The sequence below is a fragment of the Trematomus bernacchii genome, unplaced genomic scaffold (genome assembly GCF_902827165.1).
Source record: "Trematomus bernacchii unplaced genomic scaffold, fTreBer1.1, whole genome shotgun sequence".
NCBI classification, from domain to species: Eukaryota; Metazoa; Chordata; class Actinopteri; order Perciformes; family Nototheniidae; genus Trematomus; species Trematomus bernacchii.
Genome location: NW_022987593.1, coordinates 18,259,607 through 18,285,127, shown reverse-complemented (window position 1 = coordinate 18,285,127; position 25,521 = coordinate 18,259,607). Strand labels below are relative to the sequence as shown.

General features: G+C 38.8%; 1 protein-coding gene across 1 annotated transcript; it reads right to left on the bottom strand.

Moving 5' to 3' along the window:
* Positions 1-24,355, bottom strand: LOC117482062 (titin-like). The gene is made up of 11 exons (XM_034130050.1): positions 24,193-24,355; positions 22,347-22,694; positions 21,994-22,206; positions 21,664-21,864; positions 3,298-3,450; positions 2,881-3,090; positions 2,189-2,452; positions 1,295-1,382; positions 1,141-1,198; positions 808-905; positions 1-65 (listed from the first exon to the last, which is right to left on the bottom strand). Exons 1-10 carry the CDS (start codon positions 24,245-24,247, stop codon positions 810-812), a joined length of 1,686 nt encoding a protein of 561 aa, XP_033985941.1. The 5' UTR covers positions 24,248-24,355; the 3' UTR covers positions 1-65; positions 808-809.
* Positions 24,356-25,521: the final 1,166 nt, after the last annotated feature.

Genomic DNA, 25,521 nt, shown 5'->3' with positions numbered 1-25,521 from the left:
AAACAGGTAAATGTTTCCTCTTCAATGTTTCACTTCCTTCTGTTTCCATCCAGGTCAGTCTCCCTCTGGTTTAAAGCAGCAGAAGAAAAGCATGAGCAAACATTAGTGAGTTATTTCTCAGTAAGGGACCTGAGTTGTTGTTTTGAGTTTGTTTTTCGACACATGTAGCTTCTTATTGGCCTTTTTACTGCCATCCAATTTGTGTTAAAGTCCTTGCTGAAATGACAGGAGGCGTAATGGGTCAAACTTGGTAATGTGACTAAACTGCTATTTTTAAATCCAGGATGAAGACTCACACTGCACTGTGACTTTTATTTAAGTTTTGTATACCTGTCTTCTTCTATATAAACATGTTTATTTTATTCTGTTTGCTTTTTAATGACTGTTTTAAATGGCATCATATAATGTGTTGCTGATTCACTATTTCTGAATGCTCTTAATGTTTTAAAGCACTCTGAATAGCCTTGTGTTGAAAGGTGCTATATGAATAAACTGGCTTTGTTGAATACTCTATGCTGATTGGACAATTTTAAACATTCTGAGGTCTGCTCTTTTTTTGCTTTGGTCGCTCTGATCAAGGGACTCAGTGCCGTCAAATCAATTCGTCGATGGAAGTCCGGTCAATTTAACGTCAGCAATGGACAAAAAGTACATGTTTTCCTCCGTCAGAAAATGTTTGAATTAAGCATTACGGCGTTTTGAAGCCGTATAACGTCTAAGGTTTGAACATATATGTCTACACAAATAGATAGGAATTAATGAAAAGATGACTCAACAGCACATGCTGCTGACTGATAGCTGGCTGACCTTCAGACCAGGTCCTCCTGCTCCTCTGGTTCTTCTGTCTGTTCTGCAGAGACCATGTTCAGGTCTGAGAGGTTAGTATAATCAGGACCAGATTCCAACTGAAGGGTAGAGACAAGAACATATGAACGTTCAAGTCCTTTGGATACAATTACACCTTTTAATAAAGGAAAGATTGTTTTATATATTTCTCTTTTGATATGAATGACAGGAGGATTAATACATATTGGTAATTGTATATCAAGAAGCAAGGCATATTTACATTCTCCTTGTGAACACAATTATTAACAATTCTGTAATATCACTTTGCTGGAGTTGGATCTGTCACTGTCTCACCTCCACAGTCTCTATGGGTTCATTCGCTTCAGAGGTGGAGCTCACAGTCTTCTTCTTCCTGAATTGTGTTCAAACATAGTCAGATAAATAAGTAAAAGTGTTACTCTAAGTACCCCAAATGATAAATGTCAATGCGGAAGTTTAATAGTCTCACCTCATCCAGAGACAGACAAGGAGCAGAGGAATCAGCACCAGAACCACCACAGAGAACCTGGTGATGTTCACGGTCATTGGGGATGTATCTAGAAAAGGAGGTAAACAGTTGTCAGATACTTTAACTGTGAGTGGGATCCAGGAACCCCTCAACAAACACACGCCTGTTTGCTATCCTGGCTCCACACTGGTAGAAGGAGTTCCCCATTGCTATCAGAACAGCAGAAAGTCTACACATCGTGCATCATAGACTGAAAACCAAATCTGTGTCCACTGAACCTAGGACATTACATTCTTTAAACTTCCCATTTCGGTCACCTTTTTACTTCCTGGCTTTGTGTTTTCCCGCCTGTGTGTTTGTCCGCCCCATCCTGATTATTTAACCTGCTACCCTTGTGTTTTTGAAGAAGATTCAACATTCTGTTAGTATTTAAGTCCTGGTCTCCTGTTAGTCTTTGTCAGATCCTTGTATGTTGCTATATCCTCAGGGTTGATTGCACTTATAGTAAGTTGCTTTAGTGTGAGCTAAACGTAATGAAATATAAAGAAAATATTTCTAACAGTTTCCCTCGATTCAATCTCTAGTTAAACTCACTCAGTGTTGACATGTATGGATGTGGAGTTTATCTTGTCCTATTTAATCTCTACTAATTTAAGTAACAAATTGGTTATGGCTTTGTGAAGCTGTATTTTAGACTTTGAAGATGTCCGGACAAATGGATGTTTAAGGTTTAAATCTGGGTCCAAAAGCTGCATTAAAACTGCTAAAATCTCCTAAAGCTTCAGCAGAAGGAGGTGAATTTGAAGGAGGGAGTGTTACAGAAATTAAGATCAGTAAACGTTGCCCATCCAGGTACTGGGCGCATTTAAGCTTTAAATAAACAGTTTCACTCACCTTTTACATTAATAAAGACTTTTTCAGATGTCCTTCTCCCCTGCTCATTCTCAGCTGAACAGAAATACTCTCCAGAGTCAGAGGACTGGATGGAGCTGAAGAAAAGCTGTGGTCCTTTATTCAGAGATGTAACGTTTCCACTCTTCTTGTACCAGGTGTAGTTAGCTCCTGTCTTTTCATCACTGCTACAGGTCAGAGTCACTGAACTGCCCTCGATAATATCACCAGAGGGACTCATCAACACAAAGGGAAGCTTTGGACCATCTGGAGGAGATCATATGAACAATAGTGAGTGTTACTCATACACTTACAAACACCAATAGTACAAACTAAATCCATGTGTTATACTTTTGCAATATTGCAGTTTTCCTCTTCATTCTCTTTGCTGTCATATATTTAAGCTTCTTTAAGCATTACCACAGCCAAGCGTTGATCACTGGAATCAGCATGAAAGCAACAGCAGTGTGTTAATTAAGCCTGTATGCATGTTTACAAGATCACTCATAAAAAAAGCAATGCTCTATTGCGCTAATAGTGGTCCAAATCTCCACAAAGTGCCTTTAAATGTTGCTTTTACTGTACATAGCTGTGAGAGATAATAAGGACATTATCCCTAAATATTGAACAGATTTTAGGGTATTTGTACTTCGCCAGATGAGATTTAGTTTGTGATAAAGTGGAGTAAAACTCACACACTGGGCGAGAGCGGTAACCGTCATAGACGCAGGAATAATTGTTTGCAGAATCAACGTATTCTCCGGGAGAAGCAGATGTTTCTCCCTGAATCTTCGTTTCATTCTTGTACCAAACGAATGTAGGATGACCAGTAAGAAGACAGCTGCTGAGACAAACCAGTTTTTGACCAGAGGAAGACTTGATCACTTGCACCTCTAAATCTCGTTCTGTGAAGAAGAGACAGGGATTCTTTTTTTTAGATCATTGAATAAATCATATTAACACTTTCCTAAAGACACTGTCTTATCTAAACATGGTCTAAAACTTGCACAAAAGCACTCTTAATAATATATTTCCCTGACAAATACATATATTTTAACAACAAATGTAATTCTGCTACATTAACAACATTATCAGTGTGTGTTGATCAGTACCTGTGACAGTCAGAGTTGTACCAGGTAAATCACTCCCCCATTCAAAGCCTGTTGTTTTGAATTTGAAGCGATACTGAGCTGAATCTGAGTCTCTCAGGTCAGAGATCCTCAGAGTGGAGCGTCCTCTCTCTGTTTCAAGGATCTGAACACGACCTGAATACTGGGAGTCTTCACTAAGGTCCTGATCACTACGCTCAGGTCTGAACCAGAATTTAGATTTAACATCGTTTTCATAACTGCTGTACGTGCAGGAAATGTCCACTGAGGATCCTTTGAAGGCACAGATGCTTCTTTCACTGTAAGCCACTGTATTGCAGTATTGACCATTAACACCTGAAAAATGAAATATCTTTGGTTAATTATTATGAAAATGTAATTGCCTTAACTCAAGGCTGAATGTATTGATGTGGACAGTGTCTCCCTTTTATGTAATAAGGTATGGCATCATGTTGGTGGAAGACTGTAAGTGAACTCACACACTGAAGGAGAGGGGGAATTCTCATATCCTTTAACAGCACAGGCAAAGCTTTCTTCAGGATATAAATAGTCATCAAAAGAATCTCCTTGTTTTGGCGATTTCAGTCCATTCTTGTACCAGATGTAGGAAGGATGAGAAGTTGGAAGACAACTGCTTAGACACTCCAGGGTTGCATATATATAGCCTGTGAAGCGATATATTTTGCTCACCTTCACCTGGAAACCTGGATTTGTAAGGAACAAACATGTTAAACTGAACTGTCATTGTACGTGTAGTAGATGCACTGACATTCACTGCATTGTTGACCAAATGTTGAGCGAACTTACATAGTTACAAACAAAGTGTTACCTGTGACAGACAGAGTGACTGGTTCACTAGCATAAAAGTCTTGGTTTGTTTTGATCCTGAACCTGTACTCAGCTGAGTCGCTCTCTCTCAGGTTTCTGATTCTCAGAGTGCATCTGTTGTTTTCACAGAGATCCTCTACACGACCTGCATACTCTGAGACTGTGGTCAGATCTACAGGTTCACCACCTTTCAGTTTAGTAAACCAGAATGTTTTCTCAACTGTGTTTTCACCATCATCCCATGTAGATGGGTATGTGTAGCTGCATCTTATCTCCACTGTTGATCCTATCACTGCACAGATCTCAGTAGAAGAGAAAGTCACTCCCCAGCCATCCTGACCCTGAACCACTGTAACACAGAGCACATCAGAAACATTCATCAGACTCGTCAGTAGGCAGACTTTCTTAGCTTCATCAAACACATCTTTTTACTATTTTATATTATATTAATTTACATAGACGGGAATGTTCTGATGTTTGTTTCTAACTGGTTTTATACTTTTAAAAAGATTTAGTGCTGTTTCCAGTGAACAGAGGCATTGAAAAAAGATTTAGTGTTGACGTAGGACATCATGCTGCAGTGTATTTAACCTTTAACGCAGTATTTACTTGATAAATATTAAGATAAATACTTAGATTTTGAACCTTAGAAAAAGATGAGAATAACATATTAGAGGCTGTGGATCAGAACAAAGAGTCTTCTTTCCTGGCTTGCTTTTCTCTCAGTGATCAGGCTGCTGCAGGGCGTGAATGGAAACTTCAAAGAAAAGCAGAACATTGAGGCGTGTGATACTAAGATAACAAATGACTGACAGAGAGGTTATTTCTAAGTGTTGGACTCCTAATTGCTTGCAAAAGTCGACACACATATTGCATGTTGCACCTAGGTCTCCTCAATGTCAGGTTAAAGAAAGCATCTGACTTCTCTGCAGAAATTAGATATTTATCAAAGCTACAATATCCACTAAACCACATGAGTATGTATTTAAAGTCATGTTTCTAAATGACTCTTAACATAAATCCAATGTTCAGTCTTGTTTTTGTCAGTAAAGTTGTTTTTTTGCCATAAAAGCAAAACAATACTCTAAAACGGAAAAAGACTCGCTAAAGTTAAGTGTTGAGGACTGCAGGACGACAGAGGAAGTTCAACAGAGCGATGAATTCTAATTTGCAATTATTCAAAGCATGTTTTGTTTGCTAATGCAATTATGTACAGTCATCATTTCTATCCACACAGACAAACACTCTGTTTTTCACTCTGAGGTGCATTAACTGACTTACAATATAAATGTAGATGTACTGTACCTTGCACAGAGAGAAGGAAGACCACCAATCCACTCGCTGCTGCTTTTAAACTCATAGCTGCTCCTCACGTCTCTGTTAGATTTGCAGGTAGATCACACATGAGAAATACTCTATCAGTATATCACCAAAAACATCTCTACAGAAATAAGGAGGATGTGGTCTTTGAAGACAGTGTGTTCCTTTTGCAGCTGGTACAGTTCTGCTGTTTAAAACCAGCCTGGTTTCCTTCCTCTTTACATTATTAATATATATGAGCACATGAATTACTGTAAATCCCCAAATAAAAATTAAGTTAATGGAAATGACAAGCATTTTGATCTCTTTTTACCTTATATTACAAGTCAGGATCAGTGTATTTAAAACCCAGGTACAAAAGATATTCCAGCCATAAACATGCAGCCAGACGGCCATTGTAGTCTGAGTGTACGTGTAAAGTAAAAGACAACCACATTTTCTTTATTAGTACATCATGGCTTTCTAAATGTTAACATTAAGGCGGTAGACAGAGTGCACGTTGTAGAGAGAATGTTTGAGAGCAGACGTTTGGATGTGGTTTGCGTCTATACTGTACATCATCAGAGCTTCCTGTTAGAGTTTCAGAAAGACTTGTGGTTGTGGTTTTATAAAAGGAACGGCTGAGGTGGGAGGTCACAGCTGAGGTGGGAGGTGTACTCTAACAACTCACCTGCTACCATCATTACTACAGACAAGACGTGTCCCTTGAGAACAACGCCATAAAAATAGTTGCATCGTTGTATAGATACTGAGATAAAACGACTGAATAAGGAGAAAGAAAGAAGTTGCAAAGTGAGAAACGTACTATCTGTCAACATGACACATCCTTGTTGATAGATGATCCAGTAGAATTAAACAAACCACCTGATAAAAATGTGCTCTGTGGGGTTACTTAACAGTAGAGCTTAAAGGTCACCTATCATGCAAAATGCACGTTTTGATGTCTTTTATATATAAATATGTGCCGCGGCGCTGGTGTGTCAGGAGACTCACAAAGTGTCTGAAAATACAACCCCCTCTCTTTTCCTCCTTACCCACATCTCTAAAAACGGGGGTACAACGGAGCTGATCCAGATTTTCTGCGGTCATGACGACATTACTCAAATGTTACCACGGCCCTATCAGAAACGTCGCTATCAGAAACAATGCGCGACCTGTTTTGGGAATATAATATGGACTTTAGCATCGCTAACACTCAGAGCTAACCTGTACTGGAGAGAGCATGTGTAAAGAAGCAGGATGTTAAAGGAACTCACCTTGTGGTAAACCTGAGAGAGAAAAAGCATTTGAGCTCCATACTGTTTCAGAAATAATCTTTGATGTGGTTTGGAACATAATATGGCGTTAAATCACGGCAGCATTTAGCTGAGAATCTGAGTAGAACTCTCCTGCATGAGCTCTCCTCTCTTTATTTTTATTTTTTTTTAAACTACAGACACAGAATCAGCACTTTAGTAACAGGGCTGAAATAGAGGGATATGAGACTAGAATGGGTGATCTGTTTTGGTATGTTGAGCAAAACACTTCATAGACACGTTATTATATCTGAGACCTATAATATATATGCCTAAAAATTGTATAACAGTAGACCTTTAAAGCTACATTTTTACTCCACTACATTTATTTATCAGTTTTAGCTACTATTTACATATAAACACTTAATATGACATGATACCGTACTGTGAAATAATGGGGATAAAAACCCAATTATAATATTCTAAAATACTTTGCTAATTCAATCCTGTTAAAGGACAATTCTGCAATATGAGTACTTTTAGTTTGATATTTGAATTACAATTGACTGATTCTTCTGTACTTCTACTCAAGTCACATTTTCAATTCCTAACTTTAACTTGTGATCAAGTTCATAGTATTTCTAGTTTTTCTTAAGTAGAGGATCTGAGTACTTCTCCCAACACTGCTTTGTTTCAAAGGTAAGACATCAGTAGAACAAATGTTTAATTATGTGGTTATTCTAATAGGGACTTGAAGGACTAAACCAGAGTTTATTAGACTAACTAGTCTGTTTGTTGTTGTAACACCTGCTGGTCACCGGCAGAGGTCAATAATATTCACATTTTACTACACGCCTCATTGGGACCTGGAGATAACTGAGACTAATGCTGGTTGGTAGAGTCTGACACTTTGGGGGTTACCAGTGAAAAGGTTTGATGGTTTATAAATAAATACACTTTAAAAAGGTTTTTCCTTTAACTTCTTTATTTCACAAATGTGTTTTTGTATTTGAAACACATAGGCAATACAATGGACTAATGATAACACAACAGCTAAGTGCTCTTTGATAGAAAAGACACTGCACACTCGAAAGGGCAAAGCAGATGGATTAGACATACTCTATACAACTCAATATGAAAACATAAATGTATAATATGGACAATGTGACAAAGGTTTGGTCAAAAGGACTGCAAAAGTATTTACAAATACTCATTCAGAATGAAAAGACAATTCACAACTTAAAAAATACTTTATCAATTTAAAAAAGAGAAAGCTACCAAGAGCATACCTCTTTACAAGATCTATGACTAAACATATTTCATAAGGACAAATAATAATAATATTTCCAAAAACACATAAAATAAGGCTTGTGCTACGCTGAAGGACAAGATGCTGAGGTTAAGACTCTGTTGAAAGAGGAAGAAAACATGTTACAGTTATTTATAAAGAATACTTAGAAGTAGAGCTAAGAGAAATGAGGAACTGATTACAACTCAACCTTCATTTAACAACCAGAGGTCAAATGTGAACATCATTTTAGAACAAGACACAATAACATGTAAAAAAAGACGAATCAAGAAAGATAGTATTTGAAAATATTGATTAAATATTGGCCGTGTTTGTGTGTGTGTAGGTTTGTACAGATGTATGCGTATATGTGTATACGTATATTTAAATATACGTATACACCTTCTTTATAAAAACATAATCTAATTTCTTCTCCTTTTTTTGTCTTCATTATTTTATATTTTCCCAACTTTACTACTATTATAACCTTTTGACTATAACATGTATACACAATGAAGGAATGCTATAAATATGATAGGCATTCAGGATGATGGATGTTAGCACATGCACATTACTGTGGTTAATTGTGTTTATATTTACAGTATAACAAGTTGCAATCTACTCATGCCTGTACATCTCCTGCTGTCTGTGACTGCTGACTCCTACCTGCCACTAACAATGAAACTCTCATATTTGAAGGTAAATGTTTCCTCTTCAAAGTTTCACTTCCTTCTGTTTCCATCCAGGTCAGTCTCCCTCTGGTTTAAAGCAGCAGAAGAAAAGCATGAGCAAACGTTAGTGAGTTATTTCTCAGTAATGGACCTGAGTAGTTGTTTTGAGTTTGTTTTTCGACACATGTTGCTTCTTATTGGCCTTTTTACTGCCATTCAATTTGTGTTAAAGTCCTTGCTGAAATTACAGGAGGCGTATTGGGTCAAACTTGGTAATGTGACTAAACTGCTATTTTTAAATCCAGGGTGAAGACTCACACTGCACTGTAACTTGTATTTATGTTTTGTATACCTTGTTCTATATAAGCATGTTTATTTTATTCTCTTTGCTTTTTAATGACCGTTTTAAATGGCATTATATAATGTGTTGCTGATGCACTATTTCGGAATGCTCTTAATGTTTTTAATTTTTGTAAAGCACTCTGAATAGCCTTTTGTTGAAAGGTGCTATATGAATAAACTGGCTTTGTTGAATACTCTATGCTGATTGGACAATTTTAAACATTCTGAGGTCTGCTCTTTTTTGCTTTGGGCGCTCTGATCAAGGGACTATGTGCCGTCATATCAATCCGCCGATGAAAGTCCGGTCAATTTAACGTCAGCAATGGACAAAAAGTACATGTTTTCCTCTGTCAGAAAACGTTGGTATTAAAGGTAGGGTAGGTAAGTTTGAGAAACCGGCTCGAGATACACTTTTTGTTATATTCCATGGAATGCTCTTAACATCCCGATAGCAATGAATATCTTAAGTGCTTTGACAAAAGATCCATAAATAAATATCATCTGTGGAAGCTGTAGTACTGTAAAAAGCACGACCAATCATTTTAGCCGGCACGGCTAAAATAACTGGATGGCCTACCTGCCTGTCAGCCTTCCATCTGTGCACAAACTTATCTCGTGCCCTCATTGGTCATGTGCACGTTCGTGTGTGTTGGAGGAGGGGCTCTGTAAGGAAGTGGCAGATTTTCTCCGGTTGTGTATTTTCAAATTCTAGCGATCTCGAGCCGGTTTCTCAAACTTACCTACCCTACCTTTAAGCATTAAGGCGTTTTGAAAGACCTATAACGTCTAAGGTTTGAACATACTGTATGTGTCTACACAAATAGATAGGAATTAACTAAAAGATGACTCAACACCACATGCTGCTGACTGATAGCTGGCTGACCTTCAGACCAGGTCCTCCTGCTCCTCTGGTTCTTCTGTCTGTTCTGCAGAGACCATGTTCAGGTCTGAGACGTTGATATAATCAGGACCAGACTCCAACTGAAGAGTAGAGACAAGAAAAGATGAACGTTCAAGTCATTTGGATACAATTACACCTTTGAATAAAAGAATGACTGTTTTATATATTTCTCTTTTGATACGAATGACAGGAGGATTAGTACATATTGGTAATTGTATATCAAGAAGCAAGGAATATTTACATTCTCCTTTTGAACACAATTATGAACAATTCTGTAATATCACTTTGCTGGAGTTCGATCTGTCACTGTCTCACCTCCACAGTCTCTATGGGTTCATTCGCTTCAGAGGTGGAGCTCACAGTCTTCTTCTTCCTGAATTGTGTTCAAACATAGTCAGATAAATAAGTAAAAGTGTTACTCTAAGTACCCCAAATGATAAATGTCAATGCGGAAGTTGAATAGTCTCACCTCATCCAGAGACAGACAAGGAGCAGAGGAATCAGCACCAGAACCACCACAGAGAACCTGGTGATGTTCACGATCATTGGGGATGTATCTAGAAAAGGAGGTAAACAGTTGTCAGATACTTTAACTGTGAGTGGGATCCAGGAACCCCTCAACAAACACACGCCTGTTTGCTATCCTGGCTCCACACTGGTAGAAGGAGTTCCCCATTGCTATCAGAACAGCAGAAAGTCTACACATCGTGTGTCATAGACTGAAAACCAAATCTGTGTCCACTGAACCTAGGACATTACATTCTTTAAACTTCCCTTTTCGGTCAACTTTTTTTGTTTCGTGTTTTATTTTAAAAGGTTTTCACCACTTTGTGTTAAATCTCTTTTTACTTCCTGGCTTTGTGTTTTCCCGCCTGTGTGTTTGTCCGCCCCATCCTGATTATTTAACCTGCTACCCTTGTGTTTTTGAAGAAGATTCAACATTCTGTTAGTATTTAAGTCCTGGTCTCCTGTTAGTCTTTGTCAGATCCTTGTATTTTGCTATATCCTCAGGGTTGATTGCAGTTATTGTAAGTTGCTTTGGACAAAGTGTGAGCTAAACGTAATGAAATATAAAGAAAATATTTCTAACAGTTTCCCTCGATTCAATCTCTAGTTAAACTCACTGTATGTTGAAGTGATTTGCACATTTGTGTTGATATGTATGGAGTTTATCTTGTCCTATTTAATCTCTACTAATTTAAGTAACAAATTGGTTATGGCTTTGTGAAGCTGTATTTTAGACTTTGAAGATGTCCTGACAAATGGATGTTTTAAGGTTTAAATCTGGGTCCTAAAGCTGCATTAAAACTGCTAAAATCTCCTAAAGCTGCAGCAGCAGGAGGTGAATTTGAAGGAGGGACTGTTGTAGAAATTAAGATCAGTAAACGTTGCCCATCCAGGTACTGGGCACATTTAAAGTGGACCTATCATGCTATATTTAAATGATATATTGTAGGGCCATACCTATATAAGGTATATTTATACGTTTCTGTTTTCAAAATACCAAACAGATCATGCATTTTAGCCATGCCTCATTTCGCTCTATGTGCTGTTTGCTGTCTACGGGTCTGATTCTGCTGACCACGCCCCCCTGCAGGAGAGGGGAGCCGTGCTCTGATCAGCTGCTGGGCTGTCAGAAGAGGGGGAGAAAAAGAGATCTCCGTCCTCCGTGTTTTATTATATATATATATATATATATATATATATATATATTATTTATGAGTCGTTATTCATTTGTTTTAAAGCTCAATAAATAACAAAGAAGACCTTTGACCGGCACTTTTTCAAATTTTGTCCGGAAGATTTCAACTTTAACGGACATCTTGACCGGCGAAAGAAACTGAAACTGAAACTCTGCCGCACAGTCCCCTCGTTCCTTGGAAGAGGCGGAGAGGTGGGCGTTTGTCATCTGCTGGTGGACTAACCGGAGAGAATTACAGTGCTTACAACGCTTGCCTCGGGGAGGGAGAAAAAAAGCCACAGCGGAGAATAAACAGAAGGGTAACCATGGTAACTATGGGCGGGAAGTCTTCTTCGCTGCTTTTGTGGCAGACTATAGCGCCACTTACAGGCCTGGCATATGTACTACAGCGTCTCCAGCGCTTTCGAGCGGCAATGGCCGGCCGTGGCCCAACCCCACATTCCCCTGATAAGTGGAGAGTTGGCCCAATAGCCGTAGCGCCACTTCTGTGACGTCATAGAAGTGTTCAAATCTGGATCAGTCTGTATCAGATCCGTTGCAGCCCCTTTTTTAGAGATTTGGGTATGGAGGAAAATAGAGAGGGTTGTGTTTTCTGACACTTGGTGAGTTCCCTGGAACACCGGGGACACATATTCATGTATAAAAGACGTACACAAGTGCATTTTGCATGATAGGTCCCCTTTAAGCTTTGAATAAACTATTTCACTCACATTTTACATGAATAAAGACTTTTTCAGATGCTCTCCTCCCCTGCTCGTTCTCAGCTGAACAGAAATACTCTCCAGAGTCAGAGGACTGGATGGAGCTGAAGAAAAGCTGTGGTCCTTTATTCAGAGATGTAACGTTTCCGCTCTCCTTGTACCAGGTGTAGTTAGCTCCTGTCTTTTCATCACTGCTACAGGTCAGAGTCACTGAACTGCCCTCCTTTATCTCAGCAGAGGGACTCACTGACACAGAGGGGAGCTTTGGACCATCTGGAGGAGATGTGATAACAAAGATTATTTCAAGATAAGAATGTCCTTATGGACCATTTTTGAAATGTTCCACCACCATAAGATCAACATAATTAACATCCACTGTCTCTATACTTAAACATTTTGTAGAGTTATTAGTTGATGATTTGTACTTACATAGGACATTTATGTGTAATGATGTAGAGTTGATCTGGCCGTACTAATTCTTAGACTCGCAGTGGTAGTTCCCTTTGTCCTCTAAGGTGATAGAGGCGAGTTGATAACTGTCTTTTGACCCCAAAGGCAGTGTTTGGTTGTCCTTGTACCAGGTGTAGTTAGCTGCTGGATTAGCGCCACCTTTACAGGTCAGCTGAAATGATTTGCCAATCTCTATCTCAGCAAATGTTTCAATAACAACTGCAATTTGTTATGGCTTTTCTTAGAAAGGCGCTGCATGTACTTTGCATGTTTTAACACCGCACCAGTGGCATTAAATGTGTCAACATGGTTTCAAGCTTGGTCAGTTAGGAGACTGACCTCCTGCGGTTTTATACACACGACTGGAAAGATATAAGAAAGACACATTTCCAAATGTACATTGAAATAATGAGTTGTTGAGTGGCCACGGTCAGGTTGAATATTCATCTATAGCACATCTAGAGTTTAAAATGGAAACACTAGTCCATAGCCCATTTTATGCCAGAGTCACAGTATTTGCATTTGTAGTATTAGTATACTGTATGCTTGGATATTTATCAGACATGACTGATTAACATAATGTGTTGCGCCCATTAGAATGGTTTATATGTTTTGCTATTTGAACACTAGATGGCGTAATGGGGCAACAGCATATAAGTGATCTCCAGGCACAGGTGCATTGATTGTGACCGGGAGAGCAATCGTTTTATGAGCGTGTCTATCGTGTCTGTGAACACGCTGTTTTCTTTGAAAATAAAAGATATTGAAAGCTAAACTTCTGACACCATAATAAGGCATCCGACAGAGCTATCCTTAAATTCAGACCGGACTTTTACTGAAACCTAAGGTCAAGAGAGGATGAGAAGCACTCCTATGATTACTGATGTTACTGAGGCTTGCCACACTGCAGCTGCTCATTCTGACTTTCTTCTGCTAACAATATATTCAGCCTTTCTTCCATGTGGGCAGTACTGTGCATTGATCTTTCTTGGATTTACACTTTTGCCCAGTTATGGGAAAGTTCTGCTCCAGTTCTTGAGGAGAAATGTGTTAACAAAGATGACCCTGGGTGATGTTGTTTCTCATAGTACATGTTGTACAGGGTATTTATATCACACAATGTGAATAGCTCTGTGTAGATGCATTTTAGACTTTGAAGGTGGAGTGACAAATGGATGGGTAATTTTTTTATTGTGGGACTTTAAACCCAACAAAGCTTCTATAATCTCTTGAAGCTTCTCAGTGATTACACCAGACTGTGAATGTAAAGCAAGTAGATATAAGAACCTAACTACAATTACTCACAATGCACATCAATAGAGATGTCTTTAGATGCCTTCGTCCCCAGCTTGTTCCCAGCTGTACAGCAATACTGACCAGAGTCAGAGGAATTGATGGAGCTGAAGACATGCTTTTTGTCTTTTTTTGAGAACATACATGTCTGCATTTATCTTCTTGTACCAGGTGTATTTAGCTGCTGGGTTAGCATCACTGCTACAGGTCAGAGTCACTAAACTGCCCTCCTTTATGTCATCTGAGGGACTCATGAACACAGAAGGAACCCTCAGAGCATCTGGAAGAGATGTGATAACAGAGATTATTGTTGACAATGTGTTGCTTACTAGATTAGCAAAATTGTTATTACAAGTTTAAACTCCTGAGTAAAGCTGCATTTTGGATTGAAGGTGGTCCTACAAACTGCATGTTTGATGATTTAAATCTGGGTCCCAAATCTGCATAATTAAAATGTCACCCTTAAACCACGATACATTGCACTAAGATATTCGTATCTTAACGGACAGTTGTTGAGTATCTCCTGAGAAATGCATAGTTCTCAATTGCTTCCCTGTACTGCACTAACCAATAACAAATCCTGACTTTATGATGAACCACATATTTGTTTGTATTTCCCTCTCCTCCAGTCAAATGGTGCACAGTACTGACTTGTTGGTTGTTACTGAGTATGTTACCACCAATAACACAAATATATAAACAATTGGTGGGTCATAAAAAAATATAACGGTGAAAGCAGATTATTTAAACAACCGTTAGATATTATGTAAATGAATTCATATCTACTGTAAATGATTATTCATGGGTATTTCTGAATTGTTATTAGTCATAATAAAGTAATGATTTGTCATTGGTTGAATGCCGTTTAGTGTATCACTTAATCAAGTGGAAACAATTAATTGAGAAATGGAATTTAAGGATTTAGAGATAGCCTTGTACAGTTAATAACAGTAAATATTAGTTAAATATAACAATATTTAACAGTCGTTTCTCAATTATGTCATCATTAGCAACTCTATAAAATGTGATTAGAAGTTACTGCCAGTTCACTTTTCGTTACCCACTTGTTCCCTGGATCCCATGTAATGTAAAGCAAGCTGAGCTGAAGAAAGTAGTGATGATAAGTAACATCTTCTCTTGAAACAACTAGACAGATATAAGCTTGTTATCTTTAAATAAACTGTCTTACTCACATTTCACGTCAATAAGGATGTTTTCAGATGTGCTACTCCCCAGCTCATTTGTAGCTGAACATAAATACTATCCAGATGGATGGGTCATGGTTTTAATCTGGGACCTAAAACTGCATAAAGCTTCTAAAATCTCCTAGAGTTGCTCACAGAATTGCAGCAGACTGTAAATTACATCGATAACCAATACTTACATTTCACATTAATAGAGATGTAATTAGATGTGCTCCTTCCCAGCTTGTTCTCAGCTCTACAGTAATACTGTCCAGAGTCAGAGGACTGGATGGATCTGAAGACAAATTGTGTTCCTTCACTGAGAAGAGGAACGTTTGCATGTCCATTCCTCTGGTACCAGGTGTATTTAGCTGCTGGGTTAGCATCACTGCTACAGGTCAGAGTCACTGGACGGCCCTCCTTTATCTCACCAGAGGGTTTTGACAAAGAAGGAATCCTCGGAGCATCTGGAGGAGATGTGTGAACAGTAAATATTAAGAATGTGTTTCTCACTGCATTAGCTCAAAGGGTATCTACATTATAGAACGATGAATGTAGCTGCATTTTGAGTCATTACAGAGCATTGAGGAATCTGGAATTAGCACAGGAAGAAGAAAACCTCAATATTGTTTAACTCAACAGATTTATTATAAATCAAATAGAGGTGGTGTTTGTTTCTTGGCTGCGTTTTACTCACATTGTACATTAAGAAAGATGTTTTCAGATGTCCTCCTCCCCAGATCATTCTCAGCTGAACAGTAATACTGTCCCGAGTCAGAGGACTGGATGGAGCTGAAGACAAACTGTGGTCCTTCAATAACAGGTTTAATGTTTGGACTTCCATTCCTCTTGTACCAGATGTAGTTAGCTGCTGGGTTAGCATCACTGCTACAGGTCAGAGTCACTGAATGGCCCTCCTTTATCTCAGCAGAGGGACTCACTGATACAGAGGGAGGCTTTGGAGCATCTGGAGATACATAAATAAATTATGGGTGTAAATTGCAATCAAGCAACATGTACATTCAAAGGATAAATAGTGTGTCCATATCCCAAGTATGTTTACATTGTAATGTAGATCCTGGATGTGTAACACGTCTGCTGCTGATGAGCAATTACAGCCAAAATCATGTGTTCAATCCAACCCGGTATCATGGCAAGACGTGAACATGTGACGATCTACCATGTTGGGAGACGTGAATATGTCACGGTTTCGTCCCTTCAAACGTGACAGTTACACGGTATTGTTAACATGGCCCAACCAGTGGAGAAATACCCGGAAGTGCCAAGCAAAGGGTCTACCGCGCCTATTGGTCGGTTTTTATTGTCAAAATAAGATGTTTTTAATTTATTGCCTGGCAACGCAATCGCACAACGTCACGTCCGTTAATTCCACATCCACACCTCCACACACATGGATTAACATCGATTTAATACATTAATGTAGCCTTTGTTTCTGCTAAAAGAGGTGTCGACCAGCGAGGGCAACAAGAAAATCGGCGAAATCGAGTATGACGATTAAAAAATAAATGAAAAACATCTAATTTTGACAATAAAAACCGACCAATAGGCGCGGTAGACCATTTGCTTGGCACTTCCGGGTATTTCTCCACTGGTTGGGCCATGTTAACAATACCGTGTAACTGTCACATTTGAAGGGACGAAACCGTGACATATTCACGTCTCCCAGCATTGTAGATCGTCACATGTTCACGTCTTGCCGTGATACCGGGTTGGTTTAATCATTTTAAACCTGAACATCTTCATCTTGCTAGCAGACTAACTCTAACCCTGCATGAAGACTGTGATGTTAATCACTGTGCACTAAGTATTCTTGGAGATTAGGATAATACACGTCATATTGAGCTGTACATCTCTCTGTATGATAAACTGTTTTTTTTAATTTGTAATACTGTTTTTTCACCTCCTTAATGTTTATTTTAAAGTGGGCCCACATCATGATTAAATTCTGTTGCAGCTGCCGACTGAGGTTTTTAGTGAGAATCCAGTTTTTTCATCTTGCTCCTGTAACTTGGAATAACATGAAGAACAATATAAAGCTAACCTTATTTATGATAGATATTTTGTGATGTTTCTTGCTGCCTACCGGATTTTCTGTTATTGTTGATATTTTGTATTTTTACCTCTGATATGTTGTAAATGATGTCTCTACCAAAATCTATTTCATCTGTATGTTGTTGACCTAGAAAGCTTTTTGTTTCTATAAATAATACTGCTGCGTCTGCATTAAGAATCAGAAGACTATTGTAAGGTTTCTAGCTGAAATGGTCAATGTATTGAAATGTCAGTGTTTGTGTATGAGTGAACTCACACACTATAGGAGAAGAGAAGGCTTCATGACCTTCCAGAGCACAAGAGATAGTGTCTGTGAGTTTAATCCAGCCTTTATAGGAAGATATCCATGTTGTCGTGATTTTCTCTCCGTTCTTGACCCAGATGTAGGAAACACCAGCTGGACTGCAGCTGCTGTGACACTTCAGCTCTGCATAGGTATTATACTGCTGGTAAGTTGTTCTGATCACCTGCACCTGCAGAGCTGGATATGAGGAAAATAAACAATATTATATCACTCGGTCTAAAATGAATCTGATGATAAATATATATACCCATTAACACAACAGTCTACAGTTGGTGAACAAATATGATAACTCATCCAACAGTAATTACAAAAACTCAACTTCCAGTATGTTTTCATTGTAATGTGTTGGTGTAAACAGTATACATCAGTTTGTGTTGATCAGTACCTGTGACAGTCAGAGTTGTTCCAGGTAAATCACTCCTCCATTCAAAGCTTGGTGTTTTGAATTTGAAGAGATACTGAGCTGAATCTGAGTTTCTCAGGTCAGAGATCCTCAGAGTGGAGCGTCCTCTCTCTGTTTCAAGGATCTGAGCACGACCTGCATACTGGGAGTCTTCACTACGGTCCTCAGGTTGAGAGGGATTCTGTCCCTGATGACTACGCTCAGGACTGAACCATAATTTAGATTTAATACAGTCATTACTGCTGTACATGCAGGAAATGTCCACTGATGATCCTTTGGGGGCGCAGATACTTCGTTTAGTGTAAGTCACCATGTTGCTGTCTCGACCAGTGACACCTGAAACATTCAAACTCATTTTTACACCATTGTTTTACCAGAGTTGATGAGAAGTCACAAACCCATACAGTTAGCTATGGCTTCCACTAGATGGTGTTATGTTAGAATAAGGTAGTGAAGTGAACTCACACACTGAAGGGGAGAGAGAGTCCTCAATCCTTTCAAGGCACAGGAATAGCTGTCTAGATAATTAAAGTCGACCTGAAGAGAAGATGTTCCTGACAGAGTGTTTCCTCCGTTCTTGTACCAGACGTAATCATTATCAGGTAAATCACAACTGCTCTGACACTTCAGGTTTGCCCTGCTATAATCTTTGCGTTCCACCTGCACCGAGAGATCTGTATTTGTGAAGAAGGAACAGGAAGGTTATTTAAGAATAAACTCTCAACATTCATGTATATGAAAACACATCACATTTATATTATTGTTTTCTTAAAGTTGAACATTTGGAACTGATTGGTGTTACCTGTGACAGACAAAGTGACTCCAGGTGAACCATTATATTTTCCATCTGCTTGGTTTGTTTCGATCCTGAACCTGTAGTCAGCTGAGTCGCTCTCTCTCAGGTTTCTGATTCTCAGAGTGCAGATGTTGTTTTCACAGATATCCTCTACACGACCTGCATACTCTGATTCTGTGGTCACATCTACAGGTTCACCATCTTTCTGTTTAGTGAACCAGAATGTTTTCATAACTGTGTTAACTCCGCCTCTACATGTAGATGAGTATGTGTAGTTGCATCTTATCTCCACTGTTGATCCTTTCACTGCACAGATCTCAGTAGAAGAGAAAGTCACTCCCCAGTCATTCTGACCCTGAACCACTGTAACACAGAGCACATCAGAAACTAGAATCAGAGTCATAACAACATCAAATACCAGACTTTCATTTGTAGTGTTGATGTTTCAGTCCACATTTCTCGAAACTACTTATCCACATGCGCCTTGGGCAAACTCAGCAAAACTCAGTATTAAATGTTTTTCTTACATTGTTCATATTTTAATAATTTACCTTAATGGGTTAAATATATTGTGATTATAGTTTTAGTGTTTTAGGGTCTGAGGTATAGAGTTATGAGTAAGTGATGTTAGTGCACTGAGTCAGGACAACATGCACCCTGTGTTGAACCTGTAAACTTTAACACATTATTTCTTAGACAACATTTCAAATAAATAAAAACATATTAGAGGGTGTGGTACATAAAATAGAGTTTTCTTTGCTATGTTGAGTATTTCTCTGTGGAAAGGCTGCTTCAGGGTTTGAATGGAAACTTTAAAGAAAAGCAGAACTTTGACGCGTTTAAAACTAAGATAACAAATTACTGAAAGAGAGTTTATTTTTAAGCATTGGACTTCTAATTGCTTTCAAAAGTAGACACCAACCCACAAACATTGGATTACTTCCTGTATGTTGCACCTGCTATATCTCTCCTCATTGACAGAAGGAAAGCATCATCTCTGCAGAAATGTCTAGATATTTATCAAAGCTACAACAGCAACTGAACAACATGTATTTAAAGTTATGTTGAGGACTGCAGGACGATAGAGGAAGTTCAACACAGCGATGAATTGGCAATTACTTAAAGCATGAGTAGTTTGTTAATGTAGGTACTGTATGTACAGTCATTATTTCCATCCATACAGACATAGTGTTACCATGCTAAATGGTGCTGTATTTCTAAAGTGTTTAAACTATCTTACAATATAAATGTAGATACAGTACGTCTCACAGAGAGGAGGAAGACAACAAATCCACTCGCTGCTGCAGTTCAACTCATAGCTGCTGCTTTTATTTTTTCACCTCCTTAAATTATCTTGTGGGCTCTCATCATGATTAAATTACGTTGCAGGTGCTGGCTGTTTTTACTGAGCTTGCAAAAATCTAAATGTTCTCATCTTGCACCTGCAACCTTGAATGACATTTAGAACAATTTAAAGCTAACCTCATTTATGATATCTTTGTTTGTGAGGTGTCTTGGTGCCTAAAGGATTTACTGTTATTGTTGATATTTAGTTTTGTTTGTAACTCTTCTTTATTCAAAATGAGGTCTCCACCAAAATCTATGTCTTCTGTGTGTCTCTTTTCCTAAAATGGCTTATTTACTGGATGTAGTTAAGCTTTCTTTTTCGATATATATAACTGCGGCATCTGCATTGAGATTCAGAAGACTCCTGTGAGGTTTTGTCTGAAATTGTCATTGTATGTAATGTCAGTGTGTGTGTATGAGTAAACTCACACACTGCAGGCGAGGGGAAGTCTTCATGTCCTTCAAAAGCACAAGAGATCCTGTCTGCGTGGTGAAGCAAGCCTTTATAGGAAGATATCGTTGTTGTGGGGATTTTCTCGTCGTTCTTGAACCAGACATACGAAACACCGGCTGGACTGCAGCTGCTGTGACACTCCAGCTCTGCTAAGGTATCAGACTGCTGGACCCAAGCTGTGATCACCTGCACCTGCAGAGCTGGATATGAGAAAAATAAACATTTGAAAAGACACAATATTATATCACTTGGTGCAGCGGTTAATTTGGGATTTGTTATGAAAGGGGTGGGGGGCTGATAGATGAAGAGAACAATCTTTTTAATAGTCACATTAAACTGTTTACATCTTAAAATATTGCAATATACACTCAATATATATTCAAAACTTTCCCTTTACTTCTCGAAGTGCCATTTTAAATTACCATTTCCTTGTAATCGAGCTAAAGGAAAGTGAAATGAAACTACAAGTGACTGAATACACCTTACCAAGCAGGATCATGGGGAAAGTGATAATCATAATTATATATCATAATTATTGTGAAATAAACATTAAGAAACGGCGCACTGCTCTGACTTCCATGTTGTGCCACAATTGTGCTAACTTAAAAACTAGGGATGCACCTTATTAGAAAAAACTGAAATTGCAATTCCACTTAATATTGCAATACTTAAGAATTACAGAAAACTTGTGAGGTTAGATTAATCTTGTAAAACGTGTATTGTATACAAATGTGAGTTCCAAACATCTCTAACGCTGGCTGGTGTATGGCTGTGTATATTTAATTTAATATGCAGCAATGTAAACTTTTGTTTCGTAAACATATTCATTGTTGAATAGCTGCGAGGCTGATGACGTGAGAGCGAGGACTGTATTTGAAGGTATAAAGTGTAGGTGTATTTTCATCAGTGTGTGTTGATCAGTACCTGTGACAGTCAGAGTTGTTCCAGGTAAATCACTCCTCCATTCAAAGCTTGATGTTTTGAATGTGAAGCGATACTGAGCTGAATCTGAGTCTCTCAGGTCAGAGATCCTCAGAGTGGAGCGTCCTCTCTCTGTTTCAAGGATCTGAACACGACCTGCATACTGGGAGTCTTTACTAAGGTCCTCAGGTTGAGAGGGATTCTGTCCCTGATGACTACGCTCAGGACTGAACCAGAACTTTGATGTAATACATTCATTACTGCTGTACGTGCAGGAAATGTCCACTGATGATCCTTTGGGGGCGCAGATACTTCCTTGAATGGAAGTCACCGTGTTGCTGTCTCGACCAGTCACACCTGAAACATTCAAACTGATTTTTAAACCATATTTTGACCAGAGTTGATGAGAAGTCACAAACCCATACAGTTAGCTATGGCTTCCACTAGATGGTGTTATGTTAGAATAAGGTAGTGAAGTGAACTCACACACTGAAGGGGAGAGAGAGTCCTCATATCCTTTCAAAGCACAGGAATAGCTGTCTAGAAAACTCAAGTCGACTTGAAGGGAAGAAGATGTTGCTGTTTGAATCTTTTCACGGTTCTTGTACCAGACGTAATCATTATCAGGTAAATAACAACTGCTCTGACACTTCAGGTTTGCACTGCTAGGATCTTTGCTTTCCACCTGCACCGAGAGATCTGTATTTGTGAAGAAGGAACAGGAAGGTTATTTAAAAATAAACTCTCAACATTCATGTATATGAAAACACATCACATTTATATTATTGTTTTCTTAATGTTGAACATTTGGAAATGATTTGCATTAATACAAATGTTACCTGTGACAGACAAAGTGACTCCAGGTGAACCAACATATTTTCTTCCTGCTTGGTTTGTTATGATCCTGAACTTGTACTTCACAGAGTCGCTCTCTGTCAGGTTTCTGATTCTCAGAGTGCAGATGTTGTTTTCACAGAGATCCTCTACACGACCTGCATACTCTGAGTCTGTGGTCAGATCTACACGTTTACCATCTTTCTGTTTAGTGAACCAGAATGTTTTCTCAACTGTGGTAACACTGCTTTTTGGGTATGTGTAGCTGCATCTTATCTCCACTGTTGATCCTTTCACTGCACAGATCTCAGTAGAAGAGTAAGTCACTCCCCAGCCATCCTGACCCTGAACCACTGTAACACAGAGCACATCAGAAACATTCATTAGACTCATTAGACTTTCTTAGCTTTATCAAACACATCTTTTTACTATTTCATATTATATTAATTTACATAGACGGGAATGTTCTGATGTTTGTTTCTAACTGGGTTTATACTATAACAAAGTTGTAATGTTGTTTCCAGTGAACAGAGGCATCAAAAACATATATAATGTTGACGTAGGACATCATGCTGCAGTGTATTTAACCTTTAATGCAGTATTTACCTGATAAATACTCAGATAAATACTTAGATTTCGAACCTTAGAAAAAGATAAGAATAAAATATTAGAGGGTGTGGATCAGAACAAAGAGTCTTCTTTCCTGGCTTGCTTTTCTCTCAGTGATCAGGCTGCTGCAGGGCGTGAATGGAAACTTCAAAGAAAAGCAGAACATTGAGGCGTGTGATACTAAGATAACAAATGACTGACAGAGAGGTTATTTCTAAGTGTTGGACTCCTAATTGCTTGCAAAAGTCGACACAAATGTTGCACGTTGCACCTAGGTCTCCTCATTGTCAGGTTAAAGAAAGCATCTGGCTTCTCTGCAGAAATTAGATATTTATCAAAGCTACAATATCCACTAAACCACATGAGTATTTATGTAAAGTCATGTTTCTAAATGACTCTTAACATAAATCCAATCTTCAGTCTTGTTTTGTCAAATAAATATTATTATGTCCCCGTCTTCATGCTGCAGTAACTTTGTCTATCCTTATGTTGGTGATGCCTGAAGTGTAGAGTTTTTACTGTGATCTCCCCGGTTCCTTTTTTGCATGTCATACCCAGATCTCTCTTCCTGTTTCCAGTAAGTCTTTACACTTTTCACCGTCCAATGGAGGCAAAACATGAAGAAAATGCAAAAGCTACGATCATGTACATGCATGCAAACAGACATTCATGCATTCACATACACACACCTTCACAAACACTTGACCTGCAGGAACAAAACTGTGGCCGTTCAGTTGCAGGGCGCAGCTGAAAAACAGTAAAGTTGTTTTTTTGCCATAAAAGCAAAACAATGATCTAAAAGAAGCTTAAACTTTAGTGAGGTGATTATTATTGTCTTTTCATTTCTACAAGCAACCCCTCATTCCTTTGACTCATTGTTCATTTTAAAGTATTCATTAGTGACGCTTTTTATCCACGTTGCAACTCCTACCATAAGTTATCTCTTAAAACACTAAAGACATGACACAAGCTCATGTTATGTTTCTGATTTATTACATTATCAAATACTTCTAAATGTATTCTAAGGCGGAAAAAGACTCGCTAAAGTTAAGTGTTGAGGACTGCAGGACGACAGAGGAAGTTCAACAGAGCGATGAATTCAAATTTGCAATTATTCAAAGCATGTTTTGTTTGCTAATGCAATTATGTACAGTCATCATTTCTATCCACACAGACAAACACTCAGTTTTTCACTCGGAGGTGCATTAACTGACTTACAATATAAATGTAGATGTACTGTACCTTGCACAGAGAGAAGGAAGACCACCAATCCACTCGCTGCTGCTTTTAAACTCATAGCTGCTCCTCACGTCTCTGTTAGATTTGCAGGTAGATCACACATGAGAAATACTCTATCAGTATATCACCAAAAACATCTCTACAGAAATAAGGAGGATGTGGTCTTTGAAGGCAGTGTGTTTCTTCTGTGGCTGGTACAGTTCTGCTGTTTAAAACCAGCCTGGTTTCCTTCCTCTTTACATTATTAGTATATATGAGCACATGAATTACTGTAAATCCCCAAATAAAAATATAGTTAATGGAAATGACAAGCATTTTGATCTCTTTTTACCTTATATTACAAGTAAGGATCAGTGTATTTAAAACCCAGGTACAAAAGATGTTCGTGCCATAAACATGCAGCCAGACGGCCATTGTAGTCTGAGTGTACGTGTAAAGTAAAAGACAACCACATTTTCTTTATTTGTACCTCATGGCTTTCTAAATGTTAACATTAAGCTGGTAGACAGAGTGCACGTTGTAGAGAGAATGTTTGAGAGCAGACGTTTGGATGTGGTTTGCGTCTATACTGTACATCATCAGAGCTTCCTGTTAGAGTTTCAGAAAGACTTGTGGTTGTGGTTTTATAAAAGGAACTGCTGAGGTGGGAGGTCACAGCTGAGGTGGGAGGTCACAGCTGAGGTGGGAGGTCACAGCTGAGGTGGGAGGTCACGGCTGAGGTGGGAGGTCACGGCTGAGGTGGGAGGTCACGGCTGAGGTGGGAGGTCACGGCTGAGGTGGGAGGTCACAGCTGAGGTGGGAGGTCACGGCTGAGGTGGGAGGTCACGGCTGAGGTGGGAGGACACGGCTGAGGTGGGAGGTCACGGCTGGGAGGTCACAGCTGAGGTGGGAGGTCACAGCTGAGGTGGGACGTGTACTCTAACAACTCACCTGCTACCATCATTACTACAGACAGACGTGTCCCTTGAGAACAACGCCATGAAAATAGTTGCATCGTTGTATAGATACTGAGATAAAACGACTGAATAAGGAGAAAGAAAGAAGTTGCAAAGTGAGAAACGTACTATCTGTCAACATGACAAATCCTTGTTGATAGATGATCCAGTAGAATTAAACAAACCACCTGATAAAAATGTGCTCTGTGGGGTTACTCAACAGTAGAGCTTAAAGGTCACCTGTCATGCAAAATGCACGTTTTGATGTCTTTTATACATAAATATGTGCCGCGGCGCTGGTGTGTCAGGAGACTCACAAAGTGTCTGAAAATACAACCCCCTCTCTTTTCCTCCTTACCCACATCTCTAAAAACGGGGGTACAACGGAGCTGATCCA